Here is a 17,811-nt window from a genome sequence, read left to right on the forward strand (position 1 = left end):
ATTCTACATGCACTGTGCCTTCGTCTGACTACCAGTCATTCTTCACCTGGTGATGCTGCTATCACCTTGACGGGTTTGTATTGATAGTAGATCAGTGGTCATAATGTTCTGTCTGATCAGTGTAAAACATAATTATGTACAACAAAATTTCATCTGTAATGAACTGACAAATGCAGAAAAATTATCTTTGTATCATCTTATGTTGAATAAAGTTATTATTATTATTATTATTATTATTATTATTATTATTATTGCCATCATCCTCCCCCCTAACCCCCTCCCTCTCTCTCTTTCTCTCTCCCGAATGGCTTGCAGCACAAAAAGCTGCAAGAGAGAGTGATGACTGCTCTTACATGGATTGCAGGCTGAGTGAATGGTTGGATAGCAGTTGTTCTGCACAAGATGCTGAAGATGACAGAGTACATGTTTAAATTTGGATATGGTTTGCGTCCAAGAACTGAGGCATATAATAACATCTTGCTTATTGATGGATTTTTTCCTTATACTGGATGAAATTTTGAAGTTAGAATTATGCGAATTTATGGTAAACTCTAAAGTAGATCAGAAGCATGTAGTGTATGTGGTGACTGTATGTAATGGATGATTCACACAAATTATAGCTTAACAAGCACAGGGTAAAATTTAAAATTATCTGTAAAATGAATAACCATACCCACCCACACCACACACACCTTTACTAAACTCCTGTGTCTGATATTTTAGCATGATCAGTACTCTATTTCTTCCCTTCTCTTCCCTCTGCAACAGTGTAATGCCTGTATTCATATCCATGGCAGTGAAGTAAAGTTTACATCAGTCCTACATCCTCATTGCACACTGTCATTCATTATTACAATGCAATGTTGTACTATATCAAACTTTGATTTCTCCTATTACTGAAGAGACACTGATCCACTAATAATGTGCAGACATTAATATTATCTATACCACCCTCTTACTGCAAAGAGCAGATGCCATTTTCAAAAAGGTGTTATGGCCACACAAAAGCAGCATGGAAGGTTCTTCACAAATCACCATTCATCATCATTTCTACTATTACTGAACAAACCTGTTTCACAATACTAAATGTTATAAGGGGCTGCTTCTGTCTACTCCAAGAAGCTAAATATAAAGTTTAGAACATTCAAAATTACACAGTCTGACAACACTTTAACATGGTCTCAATTTCTCTTTGCTCTCTCTCTCTCTCTTGTGTTTTATAATGATGTAAGTCATTATTTTTTGCACATACAATCAAGCAAGTCATGCAGTCACTATACTCTAGTATCTTTCAACATCTACATATTTCTATTATATGTTTTTTACCTTATAAATAAATAACAACATTTTTTTTAATTCAGTGCTTTAACGAGATCTTAGTAAATGACTGTTTGTAAAATTATTCTTTCATATAGTGTTCATTTAAAAAATGATCATTCCACTTGGGACCTGTGGAAGGTACATTAGCTTATTTGTTTCAGTTGTAAATATTTGTCAAGTATTATTGTTTTTCTGACATGTTTTACATCCTGGAGGACACTCTCACTACGGATCAATTGGAATGAAAGTGAATCTAATCTAATCAAATCATCAATCCGCTGTGCTGAAATTTTAGGGAGAGTGGATAAATATTTACAGCTTTGATGACTAACAGAGAACAGAGGTTATTCAGGTGATATACTTCCAGGAAGCAAAGTACGGAAAAACTGGATGTTTAATTTTAATTAGGAACGACTTTCTCCATGTACAGAAGGATGTGGAATGGAAACATGTGTAATCTCATCACATCACAATCACAATAATGGCATTGTTTATAAACTATCAATCCTCAATAATTAAAGAAGTAATCAAATTTTATCTCATGGAAAATTCTGTAGCATTATCACTCTGTTAGGAGTTACAACATCTTTGCATACAGGGCACTGTTCCTGTGATTTCAGCCACTCCAAAATACAGGACCAACAAAACACATGACCACATGTTGTTGCTGATGGACTGGATAATTCTTCCAAGCATAATGAACAAGTATGTCCTTTAATTCTTTGGATATTAGTAGAATATTGTGTTTTTTCTACTGAATGTGAAAACTCATGTAAAAGTTTTCTATATCCGTGATACGATGCAAGTAATAAGTATATAACAGATGAAATTAACACTGCTTTGAATACAGTATCTGTGCTGTGATCTTTGATCCAGTGGTGATGAAGAACCTAAAAAAAGAAAAGGAAACAATTAGTTGTATAATTTACCCTTTCACTTAAGATTCACTAAGTTCTCAAAATTTATAACTTTGCATTTTCTTTTTCGAAGAAGTACTTCAAATCTGAGCACTTGCTTATATTTGTTTTTTGAGTGTTATTTTACAGTACAATCAATATGACTTATTCTACAAATAGACAAATTTATGCAAATGGACTACACTAGCTTGTCAATTTAATTTTGCACTTTATTTATACCACCACTATGCATTTTGGAGAAATGTAGCACAATAATTGTCAATTCATTTTAAAATTAATGTAACATGTTGGTCTTGTATATATGATTTTCTAATTTGAAAAAATAAAAATAAATGTACACTGTAATTATACCTCCATCATCAGCTGGATTTATTTTATACCTAACATAGCATGTATGTTGATGTTAGGTTTATAATATTCTGAAAAAAATTCATGATATATACTAGAAAATTTAGAAGAGTATACACATAAAACCAACGTCTATGTTATGTTAATTTACAAATAAATTCACCTGGTGATGCAGGTGTAATTAACTGCCATTCATAGTGGAAATATAAATGATAAGACGAACACTTGTGTGCTTCATCTACATCTACATCGGCATACACACCCCCAGCTACATATGTGTACATATTCTGCATGCCAGCATACAAAGCATGGCAGAGCCTGTTTTGTATCACAGTTACTCATCCTCCTTCCTGTGCACTTACTAGCTGAACAAGGTGAAAAATGACTGCCCATATGCTCCAATACGAGCAATGATTTCACTTATCTTGCTTTTGTGGTTCTTATGCAAGATTTATGTTGAAATTCCCTGGCAGATTAAAACTGTGTGCTGGACCGAGACTCTAACTCAGGACATTTGCCTTTTCGCGGGCAAGTGCTCTATCAACTGAGCTACTCAAGCATGACTCACAACCCGTCCTCACAGCTTCAATTCTGCCAGTACCTTGTCTCCTACTTTTCAAACTTCACAGAAGCTCTTCTGCGAACCATGCAGAACTAGCACTCCTGGAAGAAAGGCTAAGCCATGTCTCCACCATATCCTTTCTTCCATGAGTGCTAGTTCCGCATGGTTCGCAGAAGAGCTTCTGTGAAGTTTGAAAAGTAGGAGATGAGGTACTGGCAGAATTGAAGCTGTGAGGACGGGTTGTGAGTCATGCTTGGGTAGCTCAGTTGGTAGAGCGCTTACCCATGAAAGACAAAGGTCCCAAGTTTGAGTCTCGGTCCGGCACACAGTTTTAATCTGCAAGAGATGTTTTATATCAGCACACACTCCCTTGCAGAGTGAAAATCTCATTCAAGATTTATGTTGCTGGAAGCCTTCTCAGCCTTCTCAGCCTGCCAAGATGAACATCACCTTCCCTGCAGAGATTCTTATTTATGTTCATGGAGCACATTCATAATACTTGTGGCATGACTGGACTTAGCGGCATAACTCTGAATTTCTTCAATTTAATCCTTTAATCTGACCTGGTGGAGACCCAAAACACTCAAGCAGAACTTGACAATGTTGTGCAGAAGTGTTATAAATAACCTTCGCTTTCCCAGAGTTCTCGCAATAAACCAATGTCAACTTTCCATGTCAACAAGTGACATGACCACAAGAAAAGTTGTTTATCACAACTACTTTAGTCCATTGTATGACATGGAATATCTTTTGAAAGAATGCAACTAGTGTGTATAAAATATTATTACATTTAAAAAAAGCACACAATTATAGGAAATATGAGTAACAGTAAGCCTAAGAATTTTTGTCAACCACTATTTAAGCATCCAACTATTTTAATTATAATATGTATTTACAATGGTGTGGTTCCCTATGGCACTTAAGAATATGCTAAATGTGGAAGAATATTAAGACATTTTATAGCACTGTGTACAACAGAGAAACAGTTTGGAGGTGATGAATGTTTGCATCAACATTACAATGCATCCTGTCATAAAGCAGAATCTCCAAGGCAATTGTTCATGGACAGTAGCCGTGGCCAAGCGGTTCTAGGCGCTTCAGTCTGGAACCGCGCTGCTCCTACGGTCGCAGGTTCGAATCCTGCCTTGGGCATGGATGTGTGTGATGTCCTTAGGTTAGTTAGATTTAAGTAGTTCTAAGTCTAGGGGACTGATGTCCTCAGATGTTAAGTCCCATAGTGCTTAGAGACATTTGAACTTTTTTTTTTTTTTTTTTTTTTTTTTTTTTTTTTTTGGGGGGGGGGGGGGGACAGTAACATTCCTGAAATGATCTGGCCTGCCCAGAGTCCCAACCTGAACACAATGGAACACCTTGAGTAGGAATTAGAGCACTGACCTCACACCAGACCACAGCATACAATACCACCACCTTAGTATCCCCGCCAGCAGACATACATATGGTCTGGATCTCGCAACAGAGTAGTGAGGGAAACTAACATGGACAGCATGTGAAGAGCATCATATGAGCAAAACCACTAATCCAGATGTTTATTTGCTGGATATTGTTGCACTGACAGGTAATACTATTGTCAGTCCAGCTGATAAAGACATCTTATTATTGCCCACCTGCATGCAGTTTTACAAAATCATACAAAATTTGAAGCTCTCTCCCAAGCATGAAAAACTTAACTTTGTGAAACTCTCTCAGTTGCTCAAGCAGTATTTTTGGCATCAAACCCATGAGGTTTTGGTATGATTGCAGTTTACCAGCAGCACAACCCCATTCGTCAGTCACATGCGGCCTGGGTCACTAACCTGCAAAGTCTTTCTTGCAAGTATCAGTTTCAGAGACATCAGTGTACTACCATACACTAACTAGGGAAATGATTGTCCAATTATCACCTGACTCTGAGGTCCAAACTAGGGCTTGGCCTTGTCTGATGTTTACTTAAACAAAGTTGCCCAGATTGCTGAACCACATGAAGTTATGGCAATGGCAAGGGACATACTTTCTGACAACTGGCTGGTGGCAAAGTTGGATACATGTGCTAATCAGCCTCTAGTGCCACAAGATGTCAGTCAAGTGACCTTTCCTTCAACTGAGCCACTGTATGATGACACCTTAAACAATCTGAGTGCAGTAATGTCTTGGTGCTGACCATCTTCACATGTGGCAAGTTTGGGAGGTATAAGTAAGTTGAGGAGTCACGTTCCTTGCTTGCTTGCTTCAGTCTCTTTGTCTCACTCCCCTTCTGTATCTGTTTCCACTCAATGGGCAAATTAGCAATCCTGTTCCAACTTTAACTGGTGCATAGTAGACAGGACTGCCTGTACGTAGATGCCACGTGTGGGTTATGCCAGAAAGTAAGCCATTTCATTTGGTACCAGTTTGTGACAGTTGGCGAGTTGCAGATCAGTCATCAGAGTCCCCACTGCTTTCCCTGGGCTCAGAGACTGTGTGATATACTCCACAATTCTGCTTATGTTGGTCATCAATAGGCAACTGATTGAGTTCCACATAGACACAGGGAAAATGGTTAGTCTAATTAACTTAGACACGTACAAGCCCTTGAGCTGCCCTGCATTGCAATGACCACTACATCAGCTGGTATCTTATAGTAAACAGTGTATTCCATTGCAAGGGAAATTCTTCATCTCATCGTATTATAAGAATGTGGAACGGCAACTTACGCTGTTGGTGGTAAAGTAACTGTTGGTACAAAATATTTTTTTGGCTGGATGCCTTTTCCATTTTTGGATTGCAGATCATTGACAAAGTCCACTTAGTGTCCCAACCGGTTCCCCTTCCATGATTTGGACTCTTTGCTATGGTAGTATGACCAGCTGTTTGAAAATGCCTTGGGTCAGACAAAGTGTCGAGGCCATGTCTTCATGTTCCATTCTGTATCTGGAGGAGTAGTTGCTGAAGTTGTCAAGGGACCAGCATTTTCCCATATCAACTTTTGCACCACATGCCTGCATTTCCCACTGGCTACATTTCTCAGCATTTCTTGATGTTCAACACCCCATTTGGCCTCTACTGCTGCTTGCTCTTATCTGCTTCCACTTTGGAGTTTTATCTGGCCCAGGAATTTATCAAAGGTATTTTGAGCTTCTGATTTAGGAGATCCCTTGTTGTGTCAACTACCTTGATGACGTCTGGGTCACAGGTTCCATGTGAAAGGAGCATTTGCGGAATCCACAGATGGTTTTCCAATGCCTTTTGAGGAACGGCCCTTCTTACAAGTAGGAATAATGTAGTCCTTTTGCTACAAAGGTGTAGTTTTTGGAACATGTGCTTAGCAAAGATGGCCTCATCCCTACTCACGAACACGTCAAATTCATAGTCAACCTGCCAGCACCCAAACCTGAAGGAGCTCCAGTCCTTTTTGAGCAAGATTTCTTATTATGATAAGTTCATTCACCAGGATGTACACATCTGCCATCTCCTTTAACCAACTTCACTAAAAAGGCTCAGATGCATGTGGCCTGCAGACTGTAAATGAGCTTTTCAGTCTCTCAGTGTTTTTGATCAACTCCTTATTTTGTATCCTGCCTGGAAGGCGGCGCATGGGTCTGCTCCTGTAAACTGAATGGGTAGGCCGAATGTAGGGAGTGAGTAGGAGCAGGAAAAGGTGAAAATCTCTCGGTATTGCTCCTAGAAATGGTTTTACTATCTCACAATATTAACTCAATACATAATAACGTGAATACCTAAGTTTACACTGAGGAGCACTTAGGTGCGAAGCCAAATGTATTGAGTTACACAGTTGCAAGTAGTGGTTTGCCTACTATGAAATAAAAACAATGTTGCTAGGTCTTCCCCTTGGTATCAAATGGGTAGAATCTGCAGCGGCGCTCATAGAGCTGAATAGAGGGCGCTGTCGTCAGTGTCGGTGTCATAGTGCCAACCTATGAACTTGCACCTATGTCGTGGCACCGTAGCTATCGATATCACACCCTGTTTGGCTCCTTTTACACAGGGTAATCTATTAACAGGTGCCTGTGATGCATTCCAGTATGGCATCAACGCAGTTCTATCACATCAAAACCCACATGGCACTGAGCAGCCCATCACTTACACATTGAACATGCTTTTGATGGCACAAATAAACTATTTTCAGGTGGAAAACAAGGTGCTGGCTATCATTGTTGATGTTAAAAGTTCCATGTTCTTTTGTATGGAACTAAGTCCCTACCCATCACTCACAACAAGCCACTAATTTCATCAATTGGCCTTCGTTCTAAGATAATGGATTGGACTGCCCACTGATTGCAAACGTGAACACTCTGTCTCAGTAATTATTGGTATGACATTCATTATTGGTCCCCTGCTCAGCTAGCCCTATTTGCAGGTTTTGGTGATACCACAGAAAGGTGAAAAAATTAACTACACCATTTTAGGTTGCAGTGCCTGGTAAGGTGCAGTAGTAGTTGTTTGTATTACGTAGCAGAGAAACTGCAGCCTCTTATGAAATTTAAAAAAAGTAGAATTTGCAGAGCTGTGTCAATTACTAACACACTACTAGGGCCAGCAAATGCACATGGTAACTGCTTGCTTACAGTTCTAACAACATCATAAGCTTGGATCACTGAGTTACTGGTGTTAGCATATAGATGTAATTTTGACTTTAGACATTGTAGCACTTCCTGAACTAACTCCCTAACTTTTGATCTGGTGGTGCAGCTGGTGCCAGAAAGGGCAGTACAGATGAAAGCATAAGCATATTCAGATCCGACGTTATATGCGGGAGTGTAAATTGTAAAGTTGGAAGAGATGATTGTTGCAATGCAAAATGTGTTTTCAGATGAATGGCAGATGGCAAAACCTGATAGGTCACACCAGTGGAACTGGTCACCATCAGCAACAGTTCACGATTAGCTGACATGTCATTGAGGCAGTAAGTTGAGCGTAGTAACTACAGTTGCGATATACATAAAGAAAGTAATAAATGGTAAGATTATGAGTAATATTGGTAGCATTACTAAGGAAAGAAACACAAATGGGTGTGTAACAGAGACTGGGAAATAAATAATTCTCTTTTCATTTTGTTTGTTTTGCACATAATGAGAACTGCACATCATTCAGTGTTAGTCCATTGGTTATTTTATATCCCCACGAAATATAAATTGAATTTTATAAGTTAGTTGGTTGTGTAACTTCTGCATTTTTATGTAACCAAAGCAATTGCTTTTGATGCAAGTACAGTTTGCATGAACAAACATAAAAAAATTATATAAGAATTGTTGATATTTTGTACTCATCAGAACATTCTTCATCATGATCAAAAGCAAGAGTTTCCTATTGTTATTGATAAGTACAAAAGCTGTTTATAAATAACAGAAAAATGTTTTATATAAGCTCAAAGAAGTACTGAAGTGATGTTTGATATGTTTTCATTGTGCAATGTGTTTTTAATTTTACCTTATTTTGAGGAAATTGCATTTTCAAGTGCTATATGATAAATCTGTATTTTTTAAATTTTAACTACAACACTCTTATGTTTTACATAAAAAATCAACAATTTCCAAGTAAAACCTGAACTAAACACTGACAGTTTCAATTTCGCTATAAACACTATTTATTTTGAAATAGCGGACAGGAAGATAACTATGTGGAACAAAAATATTCTGTCGGTTACATGTCCTTTACTTATGCTCATTCAGCTTCTAGATGGTTCATTGCTTCTGGTTTCTAGGAGAATATAGTATGACACTGATCATGCATGCACTCAAAGAGATCGAAATGAGGTAACAACTGAACGATATTCAACACACCTAATGTACAGGTAACAATGCTATAATCTTAACCCTGGAGAGGGCATACCTATGTATAAAGTGCGCCAACCACAAATAACATTGTCTTGTACCATTCCATTTTTGTTTTACAATTGAGGTGCAAGAAAATGACCCAAATTCCAAGCTAGCAGCACAAACCCACAACGAGGCAGCCATCTATGAGACAATTAGTAATCAAATAAGGGTTTGACTGGGATCTGATGCAAGTGCGCTGTTTAATGCTCTGGCTGGGTCATTACTCTGGGAGTGACACTTGTATAAAGTAACATAGTGCTACAATGAAAATTTATTTATTATTGTTTAATTAAACATTGATTTACTTCATATAATGTAAGTTTATTTTATCGTTGTTTAAATAAACTATGATTAAACTGTGATTTTGCTCATTCATGTTTATCTTGATGATATAAGACAATTGTTCTTTTTATGTGTGTAGAGTACACTGTGTGCTTGCTTGCTTCTGTTACAAAAACTGCATCCACTCAAGCGTTAACTGACGAAGAGTACTACAAAAAACCACCATACTCTACACTTACTTGTGATAGTCTACGGTAGCCTATGGTAGTTTTAAAACTATTGGAAGTAACAGAAGAGGTTCTCCTGCATCATGAGGCCAGACAGGGTCCACAGTGGACTACTCTCAACCTCTGATGTAAGAGTCACTGAGTTCACAGCACAGAGCACAATCCCTCCAAAGTGTCACACTTGGACAGCAGTCTCACCCAGATTGCTTGTCATTACACTAGAGGTGACAATGAACCTACTTCTTTGCAATGATTGTGTCCACTTTATATTTAGCGGCTGTGCACAGGAAAAGAAAGCGAATGGTGTTGTGGGTCAACATTCCCGTGTTACCAATTGAGCCCACAAGAGTGCCAGTGGGCCTACAGTCACACTATATCATAACAGACTTGGAGATAGTTGGGTGTTGCACGAAGTTTTAATTATAAATAAGGGTCTGAGCCAGTCTAATTTAGATTCTTGATACTTACCACCAGTTGGAGTGACCCCTTACAGTGCTCTCAGCGCAAAAAAGTATCTTACAGAGGGCAGCAGATTCCCTTGCAGGGACAACTACTAGTCATGGCCAAATACACAAATGTATTATATGAGCTCATGCTTTTGGTAATAAATTCACATTTACTGAAAATATTTTTGGCCTAGAGGCTTTCACCATTTTTGTATTTGAAGCAGTCAATAAAGTTAACCTTATGTCTCAGACAGTACAATTTCAGGACTTGGATGCATTACTGCTGTCATTTGACCAACTTTTTTGTAATGAACTGCGTAGAGCCACCAATTCTGAAGCCCATGTAACACGAAAACCATTGGCAGTAACTAAGTTCCGTTGAGTTCACCCCATGACATTTGCTATGCAAGATGAAGCGACAGCAGAATCTGACAGATGGCAAAGTCTCGGGGTGGCGTCACCAGTTTCATCAAGAACCCAATAGCAATGTTAGATTTTTTTTCTGATTTAAAGCACACAAATCAATGCATCATAGAGTGTAACAGACTTTCCTGAGGAATTGTTGACTAAGTTGGCAGACAGTTAGTATTTTTCCAAAGCTGATTTCAGAGATGCATATTTGCAGTTGCCATTGGACTCTACGTCCTGACAGATTTTAGTATTAAATACTTGATTTGGGATGTACCAGTCTGTTTGCTATTTGGAGTAGCTTCAGGTCCAGGAGTCTTCCAGTGCTTTCTTGAGCAACTTATCATAGACATTCCATGCTGTGTCAATTATTTGTATGACATCTGTGTTACTGATCCCATAATAAAACAGCATTTGCAAAATTTGTTGGCAGTTTTTCCCCCCTAGAGTACAATGATTAGGGTGTGTGCTACATAAGGACAGTACTGTTCCAACAGCACAGCGTATTGAGGCAAGAATATTAGGAAGCTGCTGTCATTTCGTAGGCAAGGTAAACTGATATACAAAATTCATTCCATGGACTACTCACATCTGCAGAATTAACATCACAAGAGAAGGGTCTAGTTTGTGTGGTCAGTAGCATGTCACTTGGGATTCCAGAAATTGAAGCAACACCACCACTGCACACCATGTTTGCCCACATTCGTTTCCAGTAGACCTTTGACTCTGGCTACTGACAGGTCTCAATATGACACTGGTGCACTGCTCTCTCACAAAAATCCCAATGGCTCACAGCAGCCTGTTGTGCTTCCGTCTAAGACCTTGTGAGCAGCACAGAGGAATTATCCTTGGATTGAGAAAGAGGCACTCATGATTGCATCTGGCGCAAAACAGTTCCATGTTTTCTTGTATGGCACTAAGTTCCACCTCCTTATAGACCAAAGCTGCACATCTCATTATTTGGTTTCCAAGCTAAGATTCCAGCTAAAATACTACAGTGTTTATAGCATTGGGTACTGTTTCTGAGTAATTATACCTAAGAAATTCACTACAGGCCAACCCCACAGCACATAAATGTGGATGCCTCGTCACACTTATAGGTTGGTCCCAACACCGACTTTAACCAGCAGGAGACAATCTGTATTGTGCTGAACCAGAGCCTTCACAATATCTTCAATGAATTTCCTTTTGCAGCATGGGAAGTCACAGTGGCCTAACCCAGGATACAATCTTGTGGAAGATCATTACAGGAGGCCAGCAAGAACAGATGGAGCATTATCCTGAAAGGTCAGACCTAGTGCTCTAGATGTATTTCAAACTTCATGACAGGCTCAGCATTGTAGATGGGATCAAAAATTGTTCAAATGGTTCTGAGCACTATGGGACTTAACATCTGAGGTCATCAGTTCCCTAGAACTTAGAACTATTTAAACCTACTAACCTAAGGACATCACATACATCCATGCCCGAAGCAGGATTCGAGCCTGTGACCATAGCGGTCGTGCGGTTCCAGACTGAAGCACCTAGAACCGCTTGGCCACACCGGCCGGCTAGATGGGATCCCACTGCTCACTACAAAAGCTCACAATTACTGTGTTGTTATTCCACCATCATTTTGATGTTGCATTCTGCACACGTTACATGCATTCCATTAGGGTATTTGGTATATGAAAGTGCTGGCATGGTAATACATCTATTGGCCAACAATCAATTTGGCCATCAAACACACAATGCATGCCTGTTCATCAGCTTGTGCTGGCAAATCAGGCATCCCTGCTTGAGACATTTTCTCATTGGTCAGTGCCAGAGCACCCATGCGACTATGCCTTTGTAACACTAATCAACAGACAATTCAAATCAGCAAACAAGTTTTTGACCTCCCATCTCTGATGGAGAATTGGTCTGTAGGCACTTCAAGCCTTGTCCACAATGTCCCAAAGGAGAGTGCCCAGGCAGAACACCTGGCTGCGATTCCCGTCACCCCTCATCCCATGACTCACCAACTCCAACACAGACCTGTGAATTCTTGGCCCTACATGCCTTTTAAAGGCGCATGTATGTTGGATGAGGAGCTGTTCACCATCAAGAGTTGGGGTGATCCGCAACTCCATTCTAAATTATATGATTGCAGTGCCTCTGGAGTCATAGCATTCCTAGTTCGACTATGCAGACTCCAAACCTAGTCAGATGCTAGCCAGAGCCCAGATACTTGTTTACTCGGCTTATGCTCGCTTGCATACATGTTGTGAATTCTTCACGATGTTTCACTCTAACAGTCTATGTTCGTCCATGGCTGCACTTCTAGACACACTGGTTGTCAGTTAGGTTGACACCTAGGTTTTGGAAGTTGCCACACGTCGTAGTCCACCGTGCTCATCCTGAACATTTTTTGTAGATGCTATCATCTCGCTATGAAAGGTATAACAGCATACATTGGAATACCCTATGATAATATTTTATGAGCAATCAACTTTTTAAGACCAAACTCGTAACACAAGGCTGCTATTTGAATTAAACAGATCCTTAGGAATTGCTTTGTCACCTCCAAGAGGTTTCTTTTGCAACAGTATCTGTTACTCTGAATCAGTAGCTGCTGCTATGTAAGAGCACGTGAACTCCCTGACTTTCGATATCTTGTGGATTTATTGGTTATTTTTCTCTGAATATCATTATATGCAACACAGATGCTGCAATCTGAAAGATAGTGCACATAAATCTACCACATGACTGTGCCTTTAGACTCCACTAAACTTGGCATCAGGGTCATGAGCAAACCTTCAGTTGTGCATGTTTTAAGGAGCTTTTACACACAGACAACTCATGTGATGTAATTGCCTTATGCACCAAATACATACAGATTTAATAAACAATGTGCACAGTTCACGATGTGCACAGCTAGCCCTTGCCACTCAACTATAAGCTTATGTCAGTGCCACCACATGGTAGCACACTGCGGCAGACTTTTATCTCAATTCAGTCGGCATAAATCTTGCTAGATGAAAGCAAACTCCTCATATATACTAATTATCTCACTAAATACTGCAGCAAAAGTAGATTGGACACTGTATTGTATGTTAATTGGGGGGCCTAGAAACGACAGAGAGGCTCCATCTCCGCCACAACCGCAGTCGTCCACAACACCATGATGACTACCACAGTCCACTTCATCCCTCAGCCGCCCCACACCAAACCCAGGGTTATTGTGTGGTTTGGCCCCCAGTGGACCCCCTAGGGAGCGTCGCACACCAGATGAGTATAATCCCTATGTTTGCATGGTAAAGGAATGGTGGTGTACGCATATGTGGAGAACTTAGACCGCATGGCCACCTCCAGATTTTACTGTTGGCACTACACAAACTGGCAGATGACATTCATCAGGCATTTGCAATACCCACGCCCTGCCACCGGATTGCCACCTATTGTACTGTGATTCATCACTCCACACAACTTTTTTTCACTGTTCGATCATCCAATATTTACACTCCTTACACCACACTAGGTGTCATTTGGCATTTACTGGTGTCATGTGTGGCTTATGAGCAGCCGCTCAACCATGAAACCAAAGTTTTCTGACCTCCTCTACCTAACTGTCATAGTATTTGCAGGGGATCCTGATGCAGTTTGGAATTCCTGTGTGATGGTCTGGATAGATGTCTGCCTATTACACATTACCACCCTCTTCAACTATCGGCAGTCTCTGTCAGTCAACAGACGAGGTAGGCATGTACACTTTTGTGCTGTATGTGTCCCTTCACGTTTCCACTTCACTATCACATTGGAAACAGAGGACCTAGGGATGTTTAGGAGTGTGGAAATCTCGCATACAGTCCGATGACACAAGTGACACCCAATCACCTACCTGACCACGTTCGTGGTCCGTGAATTCCGCGGAGCACTCAATTCTGCTTTCTCACCATGTCTAATGACTACTGAGGTCGTTGATATGGAGTACCTGGCAGTAGGTGGCAGCACAATGCACCTAACACGAAAAACATATGTTTTTGGCAGTGTCCAGATACTTTTGATCACATGGTGTACTTGATTTCTTCTTGTTTTCTGTCCACTCCCATTTCAAAACTGTAAATCATAAACAGAGCCAAAGTCATTTTAAGCTATGTATAGAATGAATACCAACAATGAAAAAAAGAAAGTCAGGTAACAAAGAAGGGTCATAGTACATGGAGCAATATGATGAGGTAAGAAGCACTTCATATAGCATGGAACAATAGGATACTGGCTGGCTGACAGACTGCCACTGGTGTGCGCCACATGACATGCTGGTTCTGCCCCTTGTGGACAGTGGCGGCAACTGCTGTATTGTTGAGGTGCAGCAAACAGTGTAGCTGAGGAGACTCGCTGTAGGTGAATATACTAAAACCTCCCCCCTGAAATGGGCAAATAATGCTGAAATGGCCATATTTGTGCCTCTGTCACCATAAAATGGTGGGAGAAGTAGGTGAGCCCCCCACCAAGGAATCAAGTGGCATGACCTAACTGAAACTGCCAACTCAGATAGTTCATTTGGTACTGCAGGGACAGTAGAGTTGTCAGTAGGGCAGACACAGAGTGCTGTGCTGCTACAACTGGGGCTAGAAGAGTCTTGGGTGGTGGTAGTGGTTGTGCATACATGATCTTCCACTCTATCAAATGGGGTAATAAGGGCACAGGTTGCACTGGCAAGTGGGTGGTGAGTGGGTGAGCAGTAAGGTGAGAGGTGGCCAGGATACCAGGTCCCTGTGTTGGAGGTGGTGGCAAGGTCACTACTTGCACATGCAGTCACAGTCAGAGCTGGTTTTGGTGGGGGGTCATGAGCCTGCGATCAGCCACAATATGAAACAAACGGGCATGCTGCAGGGGCACAGGAGGTCTAGCAGGGTGCAATTCCTTCAACTGTGCAAGATTTTGGCCAGACTGTCCCCATTGACAGGGCTGAACCACTACTTGGCAAACAAAACCTTACACACGCTGTCCATCTGACTGGCCTCTGTGTTGGAAGCTGGCTGAAAGGAGGTAGTGGTCAAGTGCTCAGTGTCATTGCAGTGACATAAAGAACTGAACTACGATGACATCAGTTGGGCACCATTGTCAGAAATCAGTGTGTGTGGTACTCTTTTGATTACAAAGATTGTGGAGAGGGCACAGATCATAGTATGGGTGGTCACTGACAGCAACTGTGTCACAAAGGGACGTTGGAGCGTGTGTCCACTACCAGCAGCCACACAGCTCCCTAATATGGCCTGACAAAATCAATGTGTAGTCTCTCCCATGGGTAGTCTGGGCATTGCCATGGACAAATACATTGCGCTGGGGCTGTATTGTTAAGGGAGCAGATTCAATTGCAGCATCAATACTGCGCCAGTATATATGCCTTTGACAACCTGTCATTCAGAGTAATCAGTGGCCAGTTTTAAGATGTCATTTGTGGCACTGAGGGTGCTTTGCATTGCAAAACAGTTGCAAAAAGAACAGGTCTATTTGTTGTGGTAAGTGATGGTGGTACCCGAACTGCACTGCTTGCAACACTGTGCAACACTGGGTCATAGGCTGAGGCTGTGACTACCTCACAAGCTGCCAGTGGGAATTTGTCCAGGGTTTATTGCAGGTGGTGATCGAGTGCAAAACAAATGGTTTTCTCACGATCAAAATCTGCTTCAGGGCCAGTCATAAGGTGGGACAGGGCATCAGCACTGGCATGTTGGGTGGTGTATCAAAAATTAATTTCAGAGTTATACCTACTTAATAACAACACCCATCACTGCAGATACTGTGTTGTCGTTTTGAGAAAAAACAATCCTGTGGTCACTGAATAGTGGGATTTACAGCCATAAAAGTACACTGCTCACTTCTTGATACCATAAATTATTGCTTAAGGTTCTTTCCCAACTTAGGAATAGCTCAGTTGTACCACTGTTAGTTTTTTTGAGACACAGGCAATTGGTCTTTTGGAGAAGTCTGACAAGATATGGGATAAAAATGCTGGAATCCCAAACTGAGATGCACCCATCATGAACATCAAACCCAGTGTATATCTCATGAGGCACTGTGTTGTTTTGATCCAAACCTCAAGAGATTGAAAAGGCTACTGACAGTAAGTTAACCACAAAAATCTGAGAACCTTATTCTGAAGCTGATTGAGCAGGTATATGATTTGTGCTGTTGCAAGAATAAACTTTGCATAGTAAGTGGTCTTGCTCATAAAATACTGTAACTAAATAATTGGGGTGAAAGGAATGAAAAGGAAATGGGATGGGATGCAGATACGAAGGAAATAATTACTTCCAGCTACACAGGGCATTTGGCAATGCAATGAGGACAGCTGAAAATTTGTGATGGGGCGGGATTCAAACCAGGATGCTCTGTTTCTCCACAACAGTTGCCTAAACTGCCTTGGCCATTCGCACATGCTTGCCGTCAGACCCAAATTCCCAAATTTCCACTTGCTCCATTGCAACAACCCTAGCCATTAACCCCCTACACACAGATTTACAATTCCCGTCAAACACCCATCATTCCCATAGAATTACAGATATGAATGGTGTGTGTTCTGTCGGTGATGTCATTCATGATGAAGCAACTGGGACATATACATGAATAATTGGGGTGAAAGGAATGGAAAGGAAACTGGATGGGAAAGACATAGGAAGCAAATAAGGACTTCGAGCTCAAAGAAGCAATGGAACAATGAGACTTTAAAATTTGTGCTAGAATGGGACTCGAACCAGCATGCTCCGCTTCTCTAGAATGGCTACATAAGCTGCCTCAGCCATCTGGAAATTCCTCCCATCAGATGCATATTCCCGACTTCCCACTCACTTTACTGCAACAATGTCTGCCCATCAACCTACTAACCACAAATTTCTGATTACGATAGGATGTCAGACATCAACTGTGCATCCGCACAGAAATTGGAGTCACACCCATAGAATTACAGATACAAGTAATGTGTGTTCTGTTGGATATGTCTTACAGAATAGACACCATTCATATCTATAATAATATAATTGTTTGATGTTTTGAGGCTAGCAGGTACTGACATATTTATTATTGCATTGATGTAGTTGCAAGTTGGCATAAAACACTTGTTACTGAGGATGTGCCCCCGGTATTCAACACTGTGGCTGACTTTTCTAAATTGAAAATGTAAGCCATTTTCTAAGGGCCATTTAAAAAGGGATTCAAGGTGCCTACAGTGTTCTGCACAAGTTGCTCCTATTACAATATTATCTAAATAGTTGACTGAGTGTCGAATACCCTGAATCAACTGCACTAATTTTTTTTTAATATGGTAGGGGCGCTAGCAACCCCACATGGTGAACAATTATGCTGGTACACACAGAAGGGCATATTTAAGACTATCCAAAGTTTTCATTCCCTCACCAGAGGACACTGCTTTGTCGGAGGCAGACAGGGAGACTTCTGTGCTCTGAGGAAGCTGGGGGCTACACTGGTGGTAGCACAGCAGGGCAACCTCCAGCTGGGTTGGTTCCA

The 17,811-nt window shown here is 40.8% G+C and overlaps 1 protein-coding gene across 3 annotated transcripts in view; it reads right to left on the reverse strand.

The window, feature by feature from the left end:
- Nucleotides 1–1,171: 1,171 nt before the first annotated feature.
- Nucleotides 1,172–17,811, reverse strand: part of LOC126299234 (peroxisome biogenesis factor 10-like) — a 101,858-nt gene continuing 85,218 nt past the window's right edge. Inside the window, exon 5 of one of the 3 annotated variants that reach the window (XM_049991021.1) lies at nt 1,172–2,210. In XM_049991021.1, the coding sequence (XP_049846978.1) occupies nt 1,860–2,210 (351 nt within the window). In that variant the 3' untranslated portion in view covers nt 1,172–1,859. The remainder of the gene's footprint in view (nt 2,211–17,811) is intronic. The other 2 variants (XM_049991020.1, XM_049991019.1) reach the window with 2 other exon arrangements.

This window comes from Schistocerca gregaria, chromosome X, assembly GCF_023897955.1.
Source record: "Schistocerca gregaria isolate iqSchGreg1 chromosome X, iqSchGreg1.2, whole genome shotgun sequence".
Classification (NCBI taxonomy): Eukaryota; Metazoa; Arthropoda; class Insecta; order Orthoptera; family Acrididae; genus Schistocerca; species Schistocerca gregaria.